Source organism: Lepidochelys kempii, chromosome 1, assembly GCF_965140265.1.
Source record: "Lepidochelys kempii isolate rLepKem1 chromosome 1, rLepKem1.hap2, whole genome shotgun sequence".
Lineage (NCBI taxonomy): Eukaryota > Metazoa > Chordata > Testudines > Cheloniidae > Lepidochelys > Lepidochelys kempii.
The window spans coordinates 138,129,011-138,152,688 of NC_133256.1; the positions used below are offsets into that span (position 1 = coordinate 138,129,011).

General features: G+C 45.8%; 2 protein-coding genes across 8 annotated transcripts in view; both read right to left on the reverse strand.

Moving 5' to 3' along the window:
* SCML2 (Scm polycomb group protein like 2) overlaps nucleotides 1-23,678 on the reverse strand; it is a 131,050-nt gene that overhangs the window by 63,860 nt on the left and 43,512 nt on the right. For all 7 annotated transcript variants that reach the window (XM_073356349.1, XM_073356387.1, XM_073356359.1 and 4 more), the window contains one exon: nucleotides 14,114-14,184. In XM_073356349.1, coding sequence (XP_073212450.1) covers nucleotides 14,114-14,184 — 71 coding nt within the window. The remainder of the gene's footprint in view (nucleotides 1-14,113; nucleotides 14,185-23,678) is intronic.
* Nucleotides 17,671-19,473, reverse strand: LOC140905199 (myb/SANT-like DNA-binding domain-containing protein 7). The gene is made up of 2 exons (XM_073328027.1): nucleotides 18,756-19,473; nucleotides 17,671-18,168 (listed from the first exon to the last, which is right to left on the reverse strand). Exons 1-2 carry the CDS (start codon nucleotides 19,330-19,332, stop codon nucleotides 18,083-18,085), a joined length of 663 nt encoding a protein of 220 aa, XP_073184128.1. The 5' UTR covers nucleotides 19,333-19,473; the 3' UTR covers nucleotides 17,671-18,082.

The window sequence follows — 23,678 nt, forward strand, 5'->3', positions numbered from 1 at the left end:
GTGCTGCAGGGTCAGAAGTGAGGAGCAGGTGGAAGGCTCCCTGGCAATTCAGAGAGCAATTGGCGAAGAGTGGCTCACTGAGACAGGTGCCTGGGTTGGTCAGAGTGGGGTGGCTGCTGGAGTACTCTTTGGAAACCATGTAGTGCTAGAGCAATAGCAGCTGGAGCACCGACAGCCCTTGCCTAAGAATGGCACAGCTGAGGGTCAGTGTGCCATGGCACTGCCGGACTCCACGAGAGGGCAATGATTATACTGATAATGGTGAAACATATTACAATGATCACCTTCTGGCAAAAGAATTACAAGTAATTGTACCCATGATGTTTCAAAAAGGCATTGTGAATTAAACAAAATTTCAATAAAGGCACTTTTAAGAACTAAGGTGGCAATCACTTTAGAGGCTTGGTATTACTTCTACATCAACACGACGAATTCTCAGTAGTCAGAAGGACAAGCATAGATAAGGAGGAGACCAAGGGTCATTTGGTGAAAGTGAGAATACAAGAGGGAAAGAACAATGCAAATTGCCATTAGATCCAGACTAACTACCTCATGTGATATAATAGCTGAAGACATATTAAGATTTATGGCTTGAGGTACGCTACATTCATAACAAAAAGTAACAGAAAATTAGGTGTTATTTGTATGACAGTAGTGCCTAGAGTAGTGGTTCTCAACCTTTCTAGGTTATTGTATCCCTTTCAGGAGTCTGATTTGTCTTGGTATCCCCAAGTTACATCTCATTTAAAAAATTACTTGCTTACAAAATCAGACATAAAAATACAGAAGTATTACATCACGCGGTTACTGAAAAATTGTGTACTGTCTCATTTTTACCGTATATTTATAAATCATTTTCAATGTAAATATTGCACTTACATTTCCGTATATAGAGCAGTATAAACAAATTATTGGTATGAAATTCTAGTTTGTACTGACTTCACTAGTGCTTTTTATGTAGACTTTTATAAAACTAGGCAAATATCCAAATGAATTGATGTACGATCTAGAAGACCTCTGCACGTCCCCAGGGGGTATGCGTACCTCTGGTTGAGAACCACTGGCCTAGAGAACTCAAGAAAAATCAGGGCACTACTGTACTAAGCACTGTATAAACACAAAGTAAGAGACAGTCCCTCCCTCAAAGAGATTACATCTAGATAAATAAGATAAAGGGCAGAAGAAAGGAAATATCCCCATTGTACAGATGGGAAATGAAAAGAGCGAGAAAGTGATTTACCCAAGGTCACACAGGAAGTCTGTGGCAATGCTGAGAACTGAACCTAGATATACTAGGTCCCAGTTCAGTGACTTCCTCTCACAGAGTTGAACACACACACACACACACACAGGAAGAGTCAGCCACTGGATGCAAAGATGTAAGTGCCAAGCTGATTAGCATGCATCAGTTTTTGGACTTAAGACATCTGCATCATCACTTCGCCTGTTCTGATAATTGGTCTTTGATGCTGATTCAGTGTTTAGCATACTGTAAATTAGGAAGAAGAGGAGAGAGGAAGATCCTTTCAGAAATTTCTATACCAGGAAGGCAGGGATGATTGACGCATGACAACTGCACAGCACTAAACAGGATTTTTTAACATAGTAGCAGTCCACTGAAGATCAGGATCAATCAGGTCCAAAGTTGTGAGGGAGAGGGAAGACCAGAGAAACTTGTATTCACCCCACACAAAATATGTATCCATTTAAAATATCTATCTATTTAAAATAGAGAGGTATCAGTCAATGGTAGGAACTGTGTCTGTCCAACCTGACAGGAAAAGTGTGCTGCAAGACTTACTAGGATAACAAATGGGGTTGCATTTCCTGCCCCCTTTGCCCTTCTGAAATTTTAAAAATATCGAAATCTTGGGTTCCTCTTGCTGTGAGTGAAAAAGCACGGTTTGAGACAGACCCCAGATCAACAGCAGGAGCCCTGAAGGAGCCATCAGAGCTCTGCACAATAAAAAGACAAGAGACATTCTGTGTGTGGAGCCTAGCATCTGTCACTGTACCATTCAGACAGCAGGCTGTCTGAGAGGGGAGCCCAGGCATATTAAATTTAAAGGGCAATTCAATGTCAGGATATTGCTTGTCAAGCTGTTATTCTCTACAACCCCGAAAGTCAATTTAAATTGAAAAGTTAGGGTGTTTTTTTTTAAAAGAGAAACTGGTTTAAATTGCAATACTGGGGGGGAGACATATTAAAAGAAATCATACATAATATCTATTTTTGGCATTATGGTAGCATATGAACCCAACTGAGATCAGGCCTCCATTGCTCTATGTGCTGCACAAACAGATGGTAAGAGACAGTCCCTGCCCCAAACAGTTTTCAATCTACACAGACAGGACAAAGTGAGAGAAAGGGATGCAGATTTCAGATAGTTAAAGAATTTAAATAATTATAGAAAATAATTCTAAAATAATTTTAACAATTGAGTCTATAGAGAATGCGCTTACAAATACCTTTATCTTGATTTAAAACCTAGTTTATTGGTTTCTCACTTATTTGTTCATTTCAAAGTTAATTAAGTATCTTGTTGGCCTGTACATTAGAAAATTATTTGACTGGCCACTAGGGTATACTATCAGCTCCTCCCCTTGCATTACGCAAAGTGATGACACATTCACAGTCTTTCTGATTCTCATCTATGTGAATTCTATTCTATTGCAAAAAAACGTAGTTAATGAAGAGTTGAGGTTGTTTGTGGTATGTCATCCCCTTGCAGAACATTGAGTTGAGATCTGTGTGCAAGATCTGAACTCCAATTTGATTTCCTATCATTGTGTAATCCACCAAACTGCGCTTTGTGCAAAGCTTAGCTAGGAGTATGCTAATGTAATGTCAATGGTGATTAAACTTGTCTCCTTCCTTCGATCGAAGTCATCACTGCAACACACAGTTCAGAAGAAAAGGAGTACTTGTGGCACCTTTAGAGACTAACCAATTTATTTGAGCATAAGCTTTCGTGAGCTACAGCTGTAGCTGAGGAAGTGAGCTGTAGCTCACGAAAGCTTATGCTCTAATAAATTGGTTAGTCTCTAAGGTGCCACAAGTCCTCCTTTTCTTTTTGCGAATACAGACTAACACGGCTGTTACTCTGAAACCACTTTTTCCACTGCGAGTACTATAGTTATACATTATTCACATCTATTTTATTTTAAATTTGCATTGCTGTATAAAATTACATTTTCAGTAGCGAAACTACAGTTTTAACAAGTATTTCACAGTAATTATTCATGATTCTTTTGCTTAATACACGTGTAGGTGGGTGTGTATTTGTTATTGGAAAGACTTGAATCACAGAAGATAAAGAGTTCATGTGTACTAAGTGTTATTTTCTTTCAAACTCTGATAAACCACAAAAGGCTGAAAAGTTTTGAATATGTTTATCTATATGCGGATATGCTTACATTACAACAACTGTATTTGACAAAACTCATTCAAAACTTAAAACAGTTTTCTGAAAGTGTTTTTATGCAAATATTTGCATTTGTTTTATATTTTATCTAAGTACTTTCTCAAAGTCTCAAATTATATCTTTCTTGGAGGTTATTTTTAGGTTATACAGTAGTTTGATTTTATTTTTTATTTAATGCAGTAAAATATAAGCAATATAGGCGCTGGGTATATTTCACAGTATTGTATGTGTTCTTTGAACAAGGGCACTTTGTGGTATGAAAAATATTTCTCTGGAGTCTGGACCTTCGCTATATCTTAACCAAGAAGTTTGGACCTTGACAAAAAATAATTGACGACCCTGGTGTACTCCTGGCTCTCACACAAACTTCTGCAAACTCATGTTCAAGGAATCGCCTAGAATCCACACAATGATAATTCTGGCAGCACATTTCTTTTCCCTCAGTGGTCAGCGTATCTGTGCTGTCAGCTCCAAACCTCCATACTGTCTGTGACGGGTTCAGTCACAGAAACCCCCTTGAGACTGTCACCTGACATGCTGAAATTACCTCTGAGCCAGTTTTCCACTGCCAGCTTGAGACTCCAGAAACCTGCCTTGTTGAGCCAGACATGCTAGTCTGCTGCAACACAGATCCAGGTCTGGTCCACGCCCCCAGAGCTGCAGACTTTAACCAAAAACTGCTCAGCAAGTCACCTATCTCTAGCACCCAGACACCCAGTTCCCAAAGGGATCCAACCCCCAAATAAATCAGTTTTACTCTGTATAAAGCTTATACAGGGTAAGCTCATAAATTGTCCACCCTCTATAATACTGATAGAGAGAGATGCATAGTTGTTTGCTCCCCCAGGTATTAATCACTTACTCTGGGTTAATTAATAAACAAAAAAAGTGATTTTATTAAGTATATAAAGTAGGATTTAAGTGGTTTCAAGTAATAACAGACAGAACAAAGTAAGTTACCAAGCAAAATAAAACAAAACACTCTAGTCTAAGCCTAATACATTTTAGAAAAGGAATACAGGAATACACCCTCAGAGATGTTCCAATAAGCTTCTTTCACAGACTATACTTAGTCTTAGTCTGGGCCCATTCCTTTCCCCAGTATAGTTCTTGTTAGTTCCAGTTCAGGTGGTAACTGGGGGATTTCTCATGACTGGCAGCCCCCTTTGTCCTGTTCCACCCCCTTTTATGGCTTTGGCAAAAGACAGGAATCTTTTGTCTCTGGGTCCCCACCCCTCCTTCTAAATGGAAAAGCACCAGGTTTAAGATGGATTCCAGTACCAGGTGACATGGTCACATGTCCTATGAGACCCCATTACTCACTGGCTGGCACCCAGGTATATAGGAAGGCTTACAAGTAAACAGAGCCATTTACAACCAATTGTCCGAATTAATGGGAGCCATCAAGATTCTAAACCACCATTAATGGCTCACACTTTGAATAATTACAATAGGACTTCAGAGTAATACTTCATATTTCTAGCTTCAGATACAAGAATGATACATTCATACAAATAGGATGAACACACTAGTAGATTATAAGCTTTGTTATGATACCTTACAAGAGACCTTTTGCATGAAGCATATTCCAGTTACATCATATTCACACTTATAAACATATTTCCATAAACATATGGATTGCAGCATCACACTCTTTGGAAACACTACATTAATCTGCCCCAAGATCAGGAAGTAGCCACTTGCCCCCTCCAACTTCCTCTGGGGCTAGTAAAATACAGATTTACTTAAATAACTAATCCAAGGCTTGCCTAACACCCATCCTCTTCCCCCCCTCGCCCCGCCCCGACATACACATTCCTCCGTCTCCAGCTCCTCCCCACCCAACATAACAAAGATTTTGGTTAGACTAGCTGCTTACTGTTCTGCTGTGTTCACAGTATACATCCCCATATAATTAAAAATATATATAATACAAGAGACAACGTGTAGCAAGCAACAAGAGTTATTAAATCTTTAGTGGACAGGTATGCAAAGGTTCAGACTAGAAACTACAGTTGGCAGTTGATCAGTGGCAATGGCCTCAGCAAATTCCATCAAACTGCAGAGACAAGTACAAAGTAGCTGCCTGGAAACCACTCATATTTTCTTTTTTTTCCCCATCACTGGTGCATGTACATTGTAATCCTTCCTGACTGCACACCTATGCACGTGAAGAAGTGAACATGTTCTTATTAACTGTTCACAATTTGGGTCCCTCAGAGATTTAGTGAATGCCATACTCTACCTTACATTAAAAAAAAATTGACCAATTTTGACCTGCATCATGTATCAATAGTTTGATCTCTAGCGCTGTGCAAAAACCCACCTGGAAACTTTTTGATAGACCAGAAAAAAATATCCAGTTAAACCACTGTAGAACTGTTGGCTCAAATGACCTCAAATTTTGATCACTAATCCTACTCTACACTCCCACAAAGTGTAACAAATTTCAGGAAAATCTGAGCAGCAAGAGGATTTTAGAGCATTTAGAAGCATCGTCCTTTAAACAGGAAAGATTGCGGGATGATGGAGGGAAAGAGCTGCTCTACACACCCATCTGCAGCAGAGGAGGTTCTGAAAGGTGTGAAGTGGTCCGTTCATCTCAATGTGATATTCTCAGCATGAGAACACCCCATGGTGATGAACAGAACCTAAAAGGATAACTCAAATGTGTTAACTGCTCCATTCATCTCAGTGGGTGTTCCCATGCCCTTTCTGGTGGTTTTAGAGCCTGGGATATGCACGAAGTATGCCTGTTTTCAGCCTCCCACACGAAGGGGCAGAACTTCCAGCCCCCACGTCAGCCAGGATCTGGGGGAGGGGGCCTCAGACACTCATAAAAGAGCGAGTCCCCGCCCAAACCTGACTCATGTAAGTGAGGGTGGGAGGAAATCTTGTAGATGGGCATGGGACCCCCAGATCCTGACACATACCAAGGGGGCATAAGAGGGACTCAGACACCCCCAGAGGGGCAAAAGCCCCCCAGATATGGGCACACACACTGAAGGGGTGAATGAAGCTGACAAGTGCCTTTGCCCCTATGCTCCAAGTCCTCTTGCCACTCACTCCCCACTTCCCAGTATCCCATACCCCCCACTCCCTAACCCCCATGCTTATCTCACCTGAGCCCCCAACTTCTCTCCATTCCCCTACTACCCCATTCCCAGTTAGCGCCCACCCCATATCCCCCTTCTCCTTGCTGCAGCCTCAAACCCCTCCCCCTCATCCTTCCACTCTTTTGTACCCTAATAACTGGCCCCCTCCCAGGATACAGTCACGTCTAATTTTTTCCTTAGCTGCTTTGATTACAATCCCCCCAAAATAGAATTGCCATCCATGACTCACAAATAACAGCCTCCAGCCACTCAGTCCAAAACTCTTTGTCTTAGGCTTGGACTTGTGATTCACTTATCCTTAGTTAAGTTAATTGAAGAGTGAGTTCACAGCCATTAATCTCAACCAGATCCATGATTCATCCAGTCATTATTTCATCTCAGTTTAACAGTACAAGGCAGCAGAAGGAAACTTTTTTTTGTGGGGAGGGTGGGGGGAATGGTGGCGGGGGGTGGGGGGGAGAAGAACCGTAACTCAGGAGCCTCTTGGTTGAATGACTCCAAATTTGGCTCGCTAACACTATCCTGCACCTGCATACAAGGCAAACCAAATTTCAAAGCAGTCAAAGTTGCTAGTTGCGTTGGTGCCAACTCCGTGGGTTTTCCAGGGTGGAGCACCCATGGGAAGAAAATAATGGGAGCTCAGCACCCACCGGCAGCCCCCTGATCAGATCCCCCTCTTCCCCACAGCGCCTCCCACCCGCCTGCAGGCCCTGCTGATCAGCTCCTCCCCCTCTCCCCAGCGCCTCCAGCCCGCTGGTGATCAGCTGTTCAGCAGCATGCAGGAAGCACTGGGGGGGGGGAGGAGTGGGGGTAGGAAGAAGCAGGAGAGGGAACGGAATGGTGCAGGTAGAAGCAGGGTGGGCCCGGAGGCAGAGCCAGGGTCGAGCACCCCCGGGAATTCAGGAAGTCGGCACTTCTGGCTAGTCAGATTTTAGAGCACTTATAAAAGTCAAGCTTTAAAGCATATAAAATGGTTTCCGTATTGGCACATGTACAGCATAAAATTTTTTCTTAAATATCATTCTAAGTTTGGGTCCCCCAAAGATTTTGTGAGTGCCACATGCATTACCTTGAGCAAAACTCAGATTGAGCCCGTCTTGACCCTCACCACATCAACAGTTTGATCTCGAGCTCTGCATACAAAAAACCCAAAACCTCCACTATCTAGAAACTTTTGAAAAATGGCTTTTTCAGGGCTTATATCTCCATAAGCCCTGCCTCAAATGACCCAACATTTGAGTCACTAACCATATCCTGTACCCTCCTGAGGTACACCAAATTTCAAAGGAATCTGAGTAGGCATCTCAATTTTAGAAGACTTAGAAAAGTCTACCTTTAAACAGAAATCTTGATGCAACCTTTACTATAGCAGCCTTACCACGCCACTATACGCCAATAAAATCAAAATAGACATACACAAAGATCAGACACTAAATTAATGCTGTTAATTATAGTGGAGTGCCATGTGACCACTTGTGTTGTGAGGCCATTTAGATGCACCCACTCCCATAAGTGATGCATCAGTGGTGAGGAGCAACGATGGTGAGCTTTGGGAGAAAGGGATCCCTTTGCAAACGTTGCTTGGGCTCTTCCACCAGTCTAGGGAGTTTTTGACCCTGGTGCGAGGCCACAGGGATTTGTCCAGCCTGTCCCTGTTTGGTCTGCAGAACCACATTTGGAGGCATCACATGTGAAGCCTAACACCATGCTCACTGCCATGTGCCCCAGGAGTTGGAGGCAGAGTCTGGCTGATATTTGCAGGCTGCTTTAAACAGTGTCTATAAGCGTGGCTAAGGACAGGAATCTGTGTTGAGGCAAGAGGGCTCTGGCCTGAAATGAGTCGAGCTCAGCCCCTATGAATTCCATCCGTTGCACTGGAGTGAGGGTTGACTTCTGGGTGTTGATCTGTTGGACCAGACCTGTAAACAAGCACAGTCACTTTGGTTACTCGGTGAGCCTCACAGAGAGATCTGGCTCTGAGTAGGCAATCGTCGAGATAAGGGTAGATCATTATCCCTTGAGAACATAAATGAGTAGGCACCGCCGAGAGAACCTTGGAAAATACTCTTGGGGCCAACGATAGCCTGAAGGGGAGCACTTTGTATTGGTAGTGGTCTTGTCGCAGGGTGAATCTGAGAAATCGTCTAAGAGTCAGTAGGACTGAGATGTGAAAAGGTGTGTCCTGAAGGTCCAGGGCCAAAAACCAGTCTCCCTGTTCCGACATTGGAATGATCATCAATAAAGTAACCATCTTGACTTTTTGAGCCTTGACAAATTTGCTGAGAGCTCTGAGGTCTAGTATGGGTCTCCAGGCTCCCTTCCTCTTTGGTATTAGGAAATAACAAGAGTAGAACCCTCTTCCTTGTAGATGTTGAGGTACTGGTTCTATGGCTCCTAACTGGAGCAGACAATTTACTTCTTGTAGTAGTATACGCTCGTGAATCATAGAATCATAGAATATCAGGGCTGGAAGGGACCTCAGGAGGTCATCTAGTCCAACCCCCTGCTCAAAAGCAGGACCCATCCCCAATTAAATCATCCCAGCCAGTGAACGGAAAAGGTGTTCTGGAGGAGGTAGGGAGGTAAAATGGATAGAGTACCCAGTTCACGGTTCAATATTATGCATTCCTAGGCACTGGAGAACACTGCCAATCAGTGGCCAAACGGGTGTGAAGCGTTGGTCAGCTGTATCAGTCGGGGAGAATACTCTAGTGGCGCCTTGACCTGCCCATCAAAACTGGTGCTTGGACTAAGAGGGCTGGGATGACAAAGATTGCAGGCCAAGTGATTTGCGTTTGGGGAATTTCCCGTTTTTTCTTTGTGGCTTATAGTGGCGTTGAGGTTGATATTGGGATGTATATGGTCTATGCTGGGACTGGGAACTAAATGATCTCTTTTGTCCCGGCATGCAGCTACCCAACGACCAGAAAGTAGCCCTGGAATCCTTCAGAGTGTGAATGGAGGCATCAGGGTGGCGGCAGCAGCAGCAAGAGCCCGGCAGCGGTATCCACGGGTGGCTGTACCACAATGATGATTGTGGGACCATCTGCTTGTATGTGCCTTGTTAGTATTGAGCACCATATGGAGCATGAGAGGAGTACTATGTCGTCTCTTCCTCTGGCTTGCTGTCTGAACTCTTGCTAGAGAGTAGGAGAGCGCAGGGGTCAGCATCGTGTCTGTGGGAAAAATTTTGAGGTCCGTGGTAATTTTTCAAAAAATTGAATGACTGAATGACATAACCCCCCACAATGTCCATCACTAAGTATGTTAATTTTGTCAAGTGTCCGATGCGCAATGTGGTGCTGCCAACCACTGGGGGAGTGTGGCATGGCAGTGGTGACAATTCCCATGCCAAGCAAAGACTTGGTGCAGAGGACCTGGTATCGAGAAGCGGAGACCCCAGTACTTCCGGTATACAGAGATCACTGGAATGGAAGAATTCTGCCAGTACTGATCGCCCCGGTGTTGGTATGGGGTGGGGTGGGGCAGGGATCTTGTCTGTACTGGCCGCTCCGTTGCTGGAGGTGGTGTCAATGTTGGCACTGATGATGATTCACCGACTAGTAGTACCTTTATAGCGGAATGATTATTCCTGTCTGTCAGTGCTGATGACTCAGTGCCCGTGCCCTTTGGGTCCAGGGGCATGTCAACAGTACTAACTGCTGACAGTTTCCATGGGCTAAGGGTACCAGACTGTGAGGGTCTCGGTGCCGACAGTGCCAAAGATACTGAGTGAGATGGAGATCACTTACAGCTATCTGGAGGCTCCTTTTGGAGTCTTCCCACTCTCCTCTTAGATAACTTATGAGGGCATCAGCAGTCTGTTTCTCCGATCCACAGCCATTAGATGTATAGGGCTGTGGGGAAGACTCATGTCCACCTGCGGACTCGCAGCGTAGGTCCTGCGAGGGTTTGAGAGCTGCCTCCATGAAGATGATCTTCTGCCTGAGCTCTCTGTCCTTACAGGAATGTGGCCGGAGTTGCTGACAAAGACCACACTTTTGCTAGATGCGGCCCTCCCTGAGGCAGCGAATGCCGTGGGAGTGCTTGTCTGCAATCAGAATTGCCTCTTTGTGAGCGAGGCACTTCTTAAAGCCTGCTGAACCAGGCACGCCTGCTGCGGGGAAGGGTCCCCAGCAGGGAGAAAAGTAGGAAAATAAAGTTTGTGGATTTTGTTTTTATTTTTTAGTGGATAAAATGAAAGAGTAAAGAACGACTTACAACTACAGTATACCAACAAACTAACTATATAAATGCGACTAGAGCATGATCCTAATGGACTGCAAGTAGCTCTGTCTTTAGCCAGGGGCAGTTGAGAAGGAACTGAGGGGGGTTAGCCTATGAGCACAGGCTAGCCTCATGGTGCAGCATGAGGGAAGACAGCACATGCGCAGGCCTAAGAGACACTACTATCAAAGTTCTCCAGTCAGCAACGCAGGAGTTCAAGCACACCTACAGTAGAGCACCCATAGGGACACTACTCAAAGAAGAATTCACACATGCTCTACGCCAGTGGTTCTCAAAGCCAGTCCGCCGCTTGTTCAGGGAAAGCCCCTGGAGGGCCGGGCCGGTTTGTTTACCTGCCGCATCCGCAGGTTCGGCCGAGCACAGCTCCCACTGGCCGTGGTTCGTTGTGCCAGGCCAATGGGGGCTGCGGAAAGGGCGACCAGCACATTCCTCGGCCCGCGCCGCTTCCCGCAGCCCCCATTGGCCTGGAGCAGCGAGCTGTGATCTACGCAGATGTGAGAATGGTTGCTGACATCTCTCTCCTTTCAGCCTGAATGCTATCTCTTCTCCCTCTGCCCCCATGAGCTATCACCGGGGGAGTCGTACCTCTCATGGGGAGGGGGTCCCTGAGCCCTTCTCCATGCCCCCTTCTGTGTGAGCTGGGATCTGGGGAGCCTGCTCTCTGGAATGGAGCTGAGAACAGCCATGCTCGGAGCATGCACCAAGCACACAGTGCTGAGACGGGGTGAGGAGTTGAGAACAGGCATGTTTCATGCATGGCATACACTCACAAGCACTATGGCTGGGGGGGGGGGAAGAGACACTGGGGGATTTGAGCACACCTACTGACATGGAGCTGGTCACATATCTCATAGCTATTGTTTCAGGCCCTATTCATCTCCACAAGGTGTTCTTATTCAGAACATCTCATTAAGATAAAAGGTCATTTCACACTTCTGTGAGGAGAATAGATGTGCAGAGCCCATTCTCCCTACAGTAGGCCCAGATTTTAGACAGGGACTCTGAACTCTGCCCTTTCCTGCCTCCTGGTGAGCGGGTAAACTGGTTTGAGCCCTGGCACGGCCACAGGAAGGACGGCTGTGAAATCCTTAACGAGAGGTAAGAGTTTGGTCCTGAGAGGCCAAAGGATACTGTATAAAGGCTTAATATCCATTTACTTACTTTAATACTCTGAGCTGTGAACAAGCTGTCTGGGAGAAGAAAGAGGGAAATGAGAATGGCATGCCTTGGACTTCAGTGGCCTCATAGGCTGGGCTTAAGCTGACAGATGAGCAAGAGAATTAAAACACCGTTGAACTCCAAAGAAATAAACTCAACAAAAATTAGAATACATCAAAGCCTGAGTTCTCTCACTGGAAATATTTGCATATTTCCTGGAAACATTTCTGAAACTTTAACATTGGAAGGATGAATAAAATTATTTTCTCCCCAACAAAAAAAGCAAGAGAGACAACTCCATGGTATGTTTTATTGATTACCTTTTATGACACTTCAATATGGGCTTAATTTCCAAAATACAAGATTGGCATGACCCTTTCCAGTAATCAGAACGGATACACTTATGTGTTGTTGCAATGTTTAATTGAGATACGTACAACAAAATTCTCAAACTTCCTGTAATGCAATTTCAATTAAATTTCTTAGAGAAAGTTCTTAAGGGTACAAAAACAAAACAAAAGATTTCAGGTTTCAGAGTAACAGCCGTGTTAGTCTGTATTCGCAAAAAGAAAAGGAGTACTTGTGGCACCTTAGAGACTAACCAATTTATTTGAGCAATATCTATAAGCTTTCGTGAACTACAGCTCACTTCATCGGATGCATACTGTGGAAACTGCAGAAGACATTATATACACAGAGACCATGAAACAATACCTTCTCCCACCCCACTCTCCTGCTGGTAATAGCTTATCTAAAGTGATCACTCTCCTTACAATGTGTATGATAATCAAGGTGGGCCATTTCCAGCATAAATCCAAGTTTAACCAGAACGTAGGGGGGGGTTGTGTGTGTAGGAAAAAACAAGGGGAAATAGGCTACCTTGCATAATGACTTAGCCACTCCCAGAATGGGAGACCCCCAGAGACTGGGAGTGGCTAAGTCATTATGCAAGGTAGCCTATTTCCTCTTGTTTTTTCCTACACACAACCCCCCCCGCCCGACGTTCTTGTTAAACTTGGATTTATGCTGGAAATGGCCCACCTTGATTATCATACACATTGTAAGGAGAGTGGTCAGTCTGGATGAGCTATTGCCAACAGGAGAGTGAGTTTGTGCGTGTGTGGGGGGGGCAGTGTGAGAAAACCTGGATTTGTGCTGGAAATGGCCTACCTTGATTATCATGCACATTGTAGGGAGAATGGTCACTTTGGATAAGCTATTACCAGCAGGAGAGTGAGTTTGTGTGTGTGTGTCTTTTTGGGGGGGGGGGGGGGGAGAACCTGGATTTGTGCTGGAAATGGCCCACCTTGATTATCATACATATTGTAAAGAGAGTGGTCACTTTAGATAAGCTATTACCAGCAGGAGAGTGGGGTGGGAGAAGGTATTGTTCTATGGTCTCTGTGTATATAATGTCTTCTGCAGTTTCCACAGTATGCATCTGATGAAGTGAGCTGTAGCTCATGAAAGCTTATGCTCAAATAAATTGGTTAGTCTCTAAGGTGCCACAAGTACTCCTTTTCTTTTTGCAAAAGATTTCAGTTAGTTATTTTAATAATTTATATTGGTTGCTATGTTCTTATACCAACGCTTGTTAAGTCTGTTGGGGGAAAAGCTGCAGCAGCCACCAGGCTGTTTGTCTCCTGTTCAGAGGTTCAATTCTGTATGGCTACTTGAGAATGATGCTGGAGACTCGGAGTGCTGGAAGCCAGCACAGTGCAGTTGGAAGGTTCAGAAAATTAAGGGACAAGTGCTAAATACGTTCTACTATAGATGGGCAAATGAGGAATTTGGGCAAAGGGTGGCAAAAGGCACTACACTCAGACCCTCAGCCACATTTCAAATTCTTGCTCTAAACCATGGAGAGACATGCTAAAGCTGTTCAAAAGAGAGTTGTAAAAATTTTAAGCATTGACAGGATTCCTTATTTTTCCACTAGCCTTGTTCTTGAAAGACAGCTGCAATATTTTTGATCAACCTTTCAAAGAAAATTTGACTTGCGGCAGAGACCAAGCACAGAAAACTTCAGCTTAAATGGTTAAGCTTTGCCAAAGTTATAAGCAAATGAGAACAGGGGGTTACAAAGGGAAGCCGTAGACACCCTTAATATAAAGCTTGCTATTGGGGCCCTTAACACACACACACACACAAAAGAATTTAGTGTACCTGTCTGAAACAATGTGGAGGAGCAGCTAGCGATCCAGTCTCTTTCAAGTAATTATCCCACTTAAAGTGTTCTAGAAGAGATAAAAATAAAAAGGTTAGACAACTTTTAAGGGAATGTATTGAGCAAACTTTTAGGGGGAAAACAGCTCTTTAGGTGAGCTAATTCTAGCCTTTTTAAAATAAGTTCTAAAAAGCGAATTCCTCTTGTGTGAAAGCCACGAGATTGACAGCCTTTGAGAGACTTTAAAAACTTTGTTAATCCATAGGAAAGACACACCACAGACAGACTCAGTACACAGTTTCAACATATTTCATCAGTAGTGAGGAAGGATGGTTCAGTGGTTAGGATGCTAGGCTGGGAATCACTAGAGCGGGATTCCATGTGCTGCTTCACCAGACTTCCTGTGTGACCTTGTGCAAGCCTTTGTGCCTCAGTTCCATATCTGTAAAACGAGAATAATAGCATGTCCTATGCTGCAGGAGTGAGGATAAATATGTTAAAGATTGAGACAGTCATATACTCTATATCCAGGACCATGTAAGCACTTTTAATAAAGTGTGTGCGCGTCATGACGGCTTGTGCAGAAGACCCAACTAGTATCTTGACTCCATTACAAACCAGGACAGGTTTGGGGTTTAGTGCAATCTGTGAATAGGACCCTAGCTCCACAACTAGAACCCATGAATTTCTGGCTCCCTGTCCTACATTTGATCTAGACATGACTGCCTTTCCAACCAAATATGCAAATATTTTGCCTTAACACTTAGGGTATGTCTACACTACGGAATAAGGTCGAATGTATAGAAGTCGGTTTTTTAGAAATCGGTTTTATATATTCGAGTGTGTGTGTCCCCACAGAAAATGCTCTAAGTGCATTAAGTGCATTAACTCGGCGGAGTGCTTCCACAGTACCGAGGCAAGTGTCGACTTCCAGAGCGTTGCACTGTGGGTAGCTATCCCACAGTTCCCGCAGTCTCCGCTGCCCATTGGAATTCTGGATTGAGATCCCAATGCCTGACGGGGCTAAAACATTGTCACGGGTGGTTCTGGGTACATATCGTCAGGCCCCCGTTCCCTCCCTCCCTCCGTGAAAGCAAGGGCAGACAATCATTTCGCACCTTTTTTCCTGAGTTACCTGTGCAGACGCCATACCACGGCAAGCATGGAGCCCGCTCAGGTAACCGTCACCGTATGTCTCCTGGGTGCTGGCAGACGCGGTACGGCATTGCTACACAGTAGCAGCAACCCATTGCCTTCTGGCAGCAGACGGTGCAGTACGACTGGTAGCCATCCTCGTCGTGTCCGAAGTGCTCCTGGCCTCATCGGCTGGGAGCGCCTGGGCAGACATGGGCGCAGGGACTAAATTTGGAGTGACTTGACCAGGTCATTCTCTTTAGTCCTGCCGTCAGTCCTATTGAACTGTCTTATGGTGAGCAGGCAGGCAATACGGATTGCTAGCAGTCGTACTGTACCATCTTCTGCCGGGCAGGCAAGAGATGAGGATGGCTAGCAGTCGTATTGTACCATCTTCTGCCGGGCAGGCAAGAGATGAGGATGGCATGCAGTCCTTCTGCACCGTCTGCTGCCAGCCAAAGATGTAAAAGATAGATGGAGTGGATCAAAACAAGAAACAGACCAGATTTGTTTTGTACTCATTTGCCTCCTCCCCCGTCTAGGGGACTCATTCCTCTAGGTCACACTGCAGTCACTCACAGAGAAGGTGCAGCGAGGTAAATCTAGCCGTGTATCAATCAGAGGCCAGGCTAACCTCCTTGTTCCAATAAGAACAATAACTTAGGTGCACCATTTCTTATTGGAACCCTCCGTGAAGTCCTGCCTGAAATACTTCTTGATGTAAAGCCACCCCCTTTGTTGATTTTAGCTCCCTGAAGCCAACCCTGTAAGCCGTGTCGTCAGTCGCCCCTCCCTCCGTCAGAGCAACAGCAGACAATCGTTCCGCGCCTTTTTTCTGTGCGGACGCCATACCAAGGCAAGCATGGAGGCCGCTCAGCTCACTTTGGCAATTAGGAGCACATTAAACACCACACGCATAATCCAGCAGTATATGCAGCACCAGAACCTGGCAAAGCGATACCGGGCGAGGAGGCGACGTCAGCGCAGGCACGTGAGTGATCAGGACATGGACACAGATTTCTCTGAAAACATGGGCCCTGCCAATGCATGCATCATGGCGCTAATGGGGCAGGTTCATGCTGTGGAACGCCGATTCTGGGCTCGGGAAACAAGCACAGACTGGTGGGACCGCATAGTGTTGCGGGTCTGGGATGATTCCCAGTGGCTGCGAAACTTTCGCATGCGTGAGGGCATTTTCATGGAACTTTGTGACTTGCTTTCCCCTGCCCTGAGACGCATGAATACCAAGATGAGAGCAGACCTCATAGTTGAGAAGCGAGTGGCGATAGCCCTCTGGAAGCTTGCAACGCCAGACAGCTACCGGTCAGTTGGGAATCAATTTGGAGTGGGTAAATCTACTGTTGGGGCTGCTGTGATCCAAGTAGCCCACGCAATCAAAGATCTGCTGATATCAAGGGTAGTGACCCTGGGAAATGTGCAGGTCATAGTGGATGGCTTTGCTGCAATGGGATTCCCTAACTGTGGTGGGGCGATAGACGGAACCCATATCCCTATCTTGGCACCGGAGCACCAAGCCACCGAGTACATAAACCGCAAGGGGTACTTTTCAATAGTGCTGCAAGCTCTGGTGGATCACAAGGGACGTTTCACCAACATCAACGTGGGATGGCCGGGAAAGGTACATGACGCTCGCATCTTCAGGAACTCTGGTCTGTTTCAAAAGCTGCAGGAAGGGACTTTATTCCCAGACCAGAAAATAACTGTTGGGGATGTTGAAATGCCTATATGTATCCTTGGGGACCCAGCCTACCCCTTACTGCCATGGCTCATGAGTCCGTACACAGGCAGCCTGGACAGTAGTCAGGAGCCGTTCAACTACAGGCTGAGCAAGTGCAGAATGGTGGTAGAACGTGCATTTGGACGTTTAAAGGCGCCTGGCGCAGTTTACTGACTCGCTTAGACCTCGGCTAAACCAATATTCCCACTGTTATTACTGCTTGCTGTGTGCTCCACAATATCTGTGAGAGTAAGGGGGAGACGTTTATGCTGGGGTGGGAGGTTGAGGCAAATCGCCTGGCTGCTGGTTACGCGCAGCCAGACACCAGGGCGGTTAGAAGAGCACAGGAGGGTGCAGTACGCATCAGAGAAGCTTTGAAAACTAGTTTCATGACTGGCTAGGCTACGGTGTGAAAGTTCTGTTTGTTTCTCCTTGATGAAACCTCCCGCCCCTTGGTTCACTCTACTTCCCTGTAAGCTAACCACCCTCCCCTCCTCCCTTCGATCACCGCTTGCAGAGGCAATAAAGTCATTGTTGCTCCACATTCATGCATTCGTTATTCATTCATCACACAAATAGGGGGATGACTACCAAGGTAGCTCAGGAGGGGTGGTAGAGGAGGGAAGGAAAATGCCACACAGCACTTTAAAAGTTTACAACTTTAAAATTTATTGAATGCCAGCCTTCTTTTTTTGGGCAATCCTGTGTGGTGGAGTGGCTGGTTGGCCGGTGGCCCGCCCACTGCATTCTTGGGCGCCTGGGTATGGAGGCTATGGAACTTGGGGAGGAGGGCGGTTGGTTACACAGGGGCTGTAGTGGCAGCCTGTGCTCCAGCTGCCTTTGCTGCAGCTCAACCATACACTGGAGCATACTGGTTTGGTCCTGCAGCAGCCTCAGCATTGAATCCTGCCTCCTCTCATCACGCTGCCGCCACATTTGAGCTTCAGCCCTGTCTTCAGCCTGCCACTTACTCTCTTCAGCCCGCCACCTCTCCTCCCGGTCATTTTGTGCTTTCCTGCACTCTGACATTATTTGCCTCCACGCATTCGTCTGTGCTCTGTCAGTGTGGGAGGACAGCATGAGCTCGGAGAACATTTCATCTCGAGTGCGTTTTTTTTTTCTTTCTAAGCTTCACTAGCCTCTGGGAAGGAGAAGATCCTGTGATCATTGAAACACATGCAGCTGGTGGAGAAAAAAAAGGGACAGCGGTATTTAAAAAGACACATTTTATAAAACAGTGGCTACACTCTTTCAGGGTAAACCTTGCTGTTAACATTACATACATAGCACATGTGCTTTCGTTACAAGGTCGCATTTTGCCTCCCCCCACCGCGTGGCTACCCCCTCAACCCTCCTCCCTCCCTGTGGCTAACAGCGGGGAACATTTCTGTTTAGCCACAGGCAAACAGACCAGCAGGAATGGGCTCCTCTGAGTGTCCCCTGAAGAAAAGCACTCTATTTCAACCAGGTGACCATGAATTATATCTCACTCTCCCGAGGATAACACAGAGAGATAAAGAACGGATGTTGTTTGAACGCCAGCAAACATACACTGCAATGCTTTGTTGTACAATGATTCCCGAGTATGTGCTACTGGCCTGGAGTGGTAAAGTGTCCTACCATGAAGGACGCAATAAGGCTGCCCTCCCCAGAAACCTTTTGCAAAGGCTTTGGGAGTATATCCAGGAGAGCCACAAATGCCAGGGCAAATTAATCCTTTCACATGCTTGCTTTTAAACCATGTATAGTATTTTAAAAGGAACACTCACCGGAGGTCCCTTCTCTGCCTGCCGGGTCCAGGAGGCAGCCTTGGGTGGGTTCGGGGGGTACTGGCTCCAGGTCCAGGGTGAGAAACAGTTCCTGGCTGTCGGGAAAACCGGTTTCTCCGCTTGCTTGCTGTGAGCTATCTACAACCTCATCATCATCTTCTTCGTCCCCAAAACCTGCTTCCGTGTTGCCTCCATCTCCATTGAAGGAGTCAAACAACACGGCTGGGGTAGTGGTGGCTGAACCCCCTAAAATGGCATGCAGCTCATCATAGAAGTGGCATGTTTGGGGCTCTGACCCGGAGCGGCCGTTCACCTCTCTGGTTTTCTGGTAGGCTTGCCTCAGCTCCTTCAGTTTCACGCGGCACTGCTTCGGGTCCCTGTTATGGCCTCTGTCCTTCATGCCCTGGGAGATTTTGACAAAGGTTTTGGCATTTCGAAAACTGGAACGGAGTTCTGATAGCACAGATTCCTCTCCCCATACAGCGATCAGATCCCGTACCTCCCGTTCGGTCCATGCTGGAGCTCTTTTGCGATTCTGGGAATCCATCATGGTCACCTCTGCTGATGAGCTCTGCATGGTCACCTGCAGCTTGCCACGCTGGCCAAACAGGAAATGAGATTCAAAAGTTCGCGGTTCTTTTCCTGTCTACCTGGCCAGTGCATCTGAGTTGAGAGTGCTGTCCAGAGCGGTCACAATGGAGCACTCTGGGATAGCTCCCGGAGGTCAATACCATCGAATTGTGTCCACAGTACCCCAAATTCAAGCCGGCAAGGCCGATTTAAGCGCTAATCCACTTGTCGGGGTGGAGTAAGGAAATCGATTTTAAGAGCCCTTTAAGTCGAAATAAAGGGCTTCATCATGTGGACAGGTGCAGGTTTACATCGATTTAATGCTGCTAAATTCGACCTAAAGTCCTAGTGTAGACCTGGGCTTAGCAATAAAATCAAATGACACCTCATACATCAACAGTCTTTGCAAATTCTTCACTTATTTTTAGACTACTGTTCAAAAGGCTACAAAAATGTACAGTTATATGAGTTAATCAATCAATATAAAATACTATATGGCCAATGATCCAAATAAGCATGGCTTAAGTCACAAGAAAAGATAAGAACTAAAATAGTACAGCCCACATTTTGCTTCTACAGTGAAATTGTCTACAATCTTTAAGTTGATGTATCTAAAAACAGGAAAGAGAAGCAACAGTCATCTTGTCCATCACCTCTTCACAATCAAAGTTGAAATGAGAACATAAATGGTGTAATGATGCCACCCAGTGGCTCAACAAACAATAGCTTTCAACGTGTTTGCATCAAAAAAAAAAATCTTAGTTTTAGGCAGATAGTAAAATCAAATCGAATTGTCTTTTGGGAATGGGCATCAATAAAGTATTTGGCTACATTTATAACAAAACATTAAGCATACAGCTTCATTTAAAGAAGGAAAACAGTGTTGCACTGAAAGATACCAGAGATGTTCATCAATGACTGTCCCATGGGAGAATATTCCAGAAGCACTAGCCTTTGATAGGAAAGGCCTTGGCTAACATCCTCAAGATATTATCTCTGCATAGTCAGCACTTCCCAAATGATCTCAGCTGCAGTAGCTGTAAATTGATGGGATGACTCAGCAGCAAAATGAGGGAGCCAAAAAAGGTCTTTTCCTCAGGTGACCATGTTTACAGTAAGTAAACAAAATAAAGCCAAATAAGCAGAAAACTACACAGGTAGCTACAAGAAAGAGCACTTTCACTGGCCATTGAGGGAGTCTGCAGTTTCATTAACCTGCAGATCATCTACCTGAATAGCTGGATTTATCTATAAACCCCTTTCCTCACAGTCTGAAGTTTGCATTAGGTTTCCTTCACTTGTGAGCATAGATCAAAACTGAGGTAAATTAAAGCAAAACTCATTCACAACTAATACTTAATATTCTGCAATTCATTTCATGAAGAGAATATGAAATGGCAGAAAGGGGACGTGTGTGTCTATGGAAACAGTCACATGGAAAAATAATGCTCTTAACAAAAAAAGCTTCTCTATATCCAGTGAAAGATCATTTGTAGATAAAAGAAACTAATGCAGTTTTCTGAACATACACACCCATCTGAGGCTCTAGTATTGGAGAGAATTTCAGGAATGGAGGTGGAATAAAACTGCAATCTACAGGAAAATTAGCTCACAGCAAACTATTAAATATTAAAATTTTTCCTTTTATATTACCCCAATTCAAGACACATGTAATTTTAGACTGAATTACCAGAGAAAATAAGAAAACAAATGTAGTGTACTACTGATTTAGCCAGTACCGCTATTAGTATCCTTTCAAAGGTTTAGGCCAGGGGTGGGAAACCTTTTTTCTATCAGGGGCCATTGACACACAGACAAAAATCAATCGCGGGCCACACAGCCCTGCAGGGGGGTGCAGCGGCTCATGGCTTCCCCTCGAAGCAGGGCGAGCCAGTGCTCCCGGCTCCAGCCCTGCCAGGGGGGTGTGAATGTGTGGAGGCTTGGGGCTTCCCCTAGGCTGTGGGGTGGGGCCAGAAATGAGGGGTTCAGGGTGTGGGAAGGGGTTCAGGGCTGGGGCAAGGGGTTGGGATGAGGACAGGGCGCTGGGTCTGGGAGGAAGTTGGTGCAGGAGGGGGTTCAGGGCTAGAGGTACGGGGTCTGGGAGGGAGTTAGGATGCAGGAGGGGGCTGAGGGATGGGGTGCGTGGTACGGGTGCGGGGGGGGTTAGGGTGCAGCAGGGGGCTGAGGGAGTTAGGGTGCGTGGTAGGGGTGTGGGATCTGGGAAGGAGTTAGGGTGCAGGAGGGGCCTGAGGGATGGGATGCGGGGTCTGGGAGGGAGTTAGGGTGCAGCAGGGGGCTGAGGGTTGGGGTGCGGGGTAAGGGTGCGGGATCTGGGAGGGAGTTAGGGTGCAGCAGGGGGCTGAGGGATGGGGTTTGGGATCTGGGAGGGAGCTGGGGTGCAGGAGGGGGCTGAGGGATGGGGTGCGTGGTAAGGGAGGGAGTTGGGTGCAGGAGGGGCCTGAGGGATGGGATGCGGGGTCTGGGAAGGAGTTAGCGTGCAGCAGGGGGCTGAGGAATGGGGTGCGGGGTCTGGGAGGGAGTTAGGGTGCAGCAGGGGGTTCTGACATGGGGCAGGGGATGTGGGCTCTGGCCAGCTCCCAGTTGGCGGCGCGGCCACTCCACACTGCTCCCGGAAGCGGCCAGCATGTCTGGCCCCTAGGTGGAGATGCACAGGGGGCTCTGCGCAGTGTGTGCTGCCCATGCCCAAAGGTGCTGCCCCTGCAGATCCACTGGCCGTGGTTCAATTATTTACTTTCTATTACATTTTACAGATATTTACATAGCCAACTTGTTTTTCATGGTTTCCTTGAACCCTCAGATGCAACTGTGCATCATTTAATTCTTATCAGAACACCACAATTTAATCTAAGACTAGTTCTGAATACAGATTCAGAGATCTAGTTTATGTACAATACATTAAATTGACAGATTATATTTATTATTAAGCCTGCCCACCACTGTATAAAACCAAACACCCACAATATGAGTTCTTGCATTAGAATTCAGTTGCTCTCTCACAAAGCTTCCCCCTGCCTAGTTGGTGTTTAGCAGATTGAGCCCCACTATCTAGGTTCAGGCTTTCAGCCAGTTTCTATTTTTCCACAGGCTCATTCTAGATTTCTGGCACATGGCTGTGTCCCCAAACTGACCCATCTGAGCTCTTTCCTCTGGGCTGGCATGGCTCCTTGAAGGTTCTCTCTGGATTTCTTCTGCTCAGTTGACTACTACAAGTAGCTGGTGCTTTCTTCAAGGCTGGCATAGGTCTTTTCAGAGCAGGAAGCTGTAAACCTCCATCTTTTTGGGCACATTAGGATCTACAACTGTTCCCTTCTGTCTCTCTGCTCTCATCCCAAACACCCCACCTAACATCCCACCCCTCCAGCTCTAAAAGTTGTATTCCCCCTCAGACACACCGAGTTTAGAAGTAAGGTGTCCTCAAATTTTACAAGTATGGATTTTATGTAGACTTATTTCCCTACTTTGATGATATACAGAGCTCCTCATCATCTTGCACACCAATGGCTGCTGGTAAAGGACACATCAAAGTGGTTTAAATTCAAACGTATCCAAACCCATACATTTCTCTTTAGATTCAACCTCATTTTTTTAGTAGAGTGCGGCTACAGATGTGCAAGCAGCCTTAATGAAGGCTGAAACTTCACTCACTCTTCCTTCCAGGATGGCCACTGCTTGCTTGTTCTTCAAGTCTTCTCTCCTTCCTGTGCGGACCGCTGGGAGCCTCATGCTTTCAATATCCTGTTTTTCACTCTTCAGCCCACCCTCTCCTTATCAATCCTGGGGTTTAGTTCTAATTTTGCTTGATGAGTTGATAGCCTCACATACTCTTGCAAACGGGTGAGTTAAAATATGAAAAAAATAATCCTCATAACGCAAATATTTTCCTTCCCTTGTACATTATCCTAAGTCCTCCCACTCCCAAATATCCTCCCCCATCATTTTACTGGAACCCTTCTCCCCATCACAAGATTTACCATACCTTCCTTCCCTCCTTCAGTCCTTTTACTCTCCTCATTCCTCTTACCCACAGCTCCAAGTTTCACCTCCTCTTCAACTTCCAGTCTTAACTGGCAAGTCTCCTGCAGTCCTACCACAAGACCAAGGGGCTCCCAGTGCAGAGGCACTCTGCATTCTAAGGCCACTGTGTTCAGCTGGCACCAAGAGTGGCTCCCTGTCTCTCTTCTAGTCGAACAAGCAACAGTTTTCATCCATAAACCTCAAAGAACTTTACATTGAAGGATATTACTACCCTAGTATTATAGATGGGTAAATGGAGATAGAGAGGTGAAGTGACTTGCCCAGGATCATGAAGTTGGTCTATGGCATAGTGGAAAC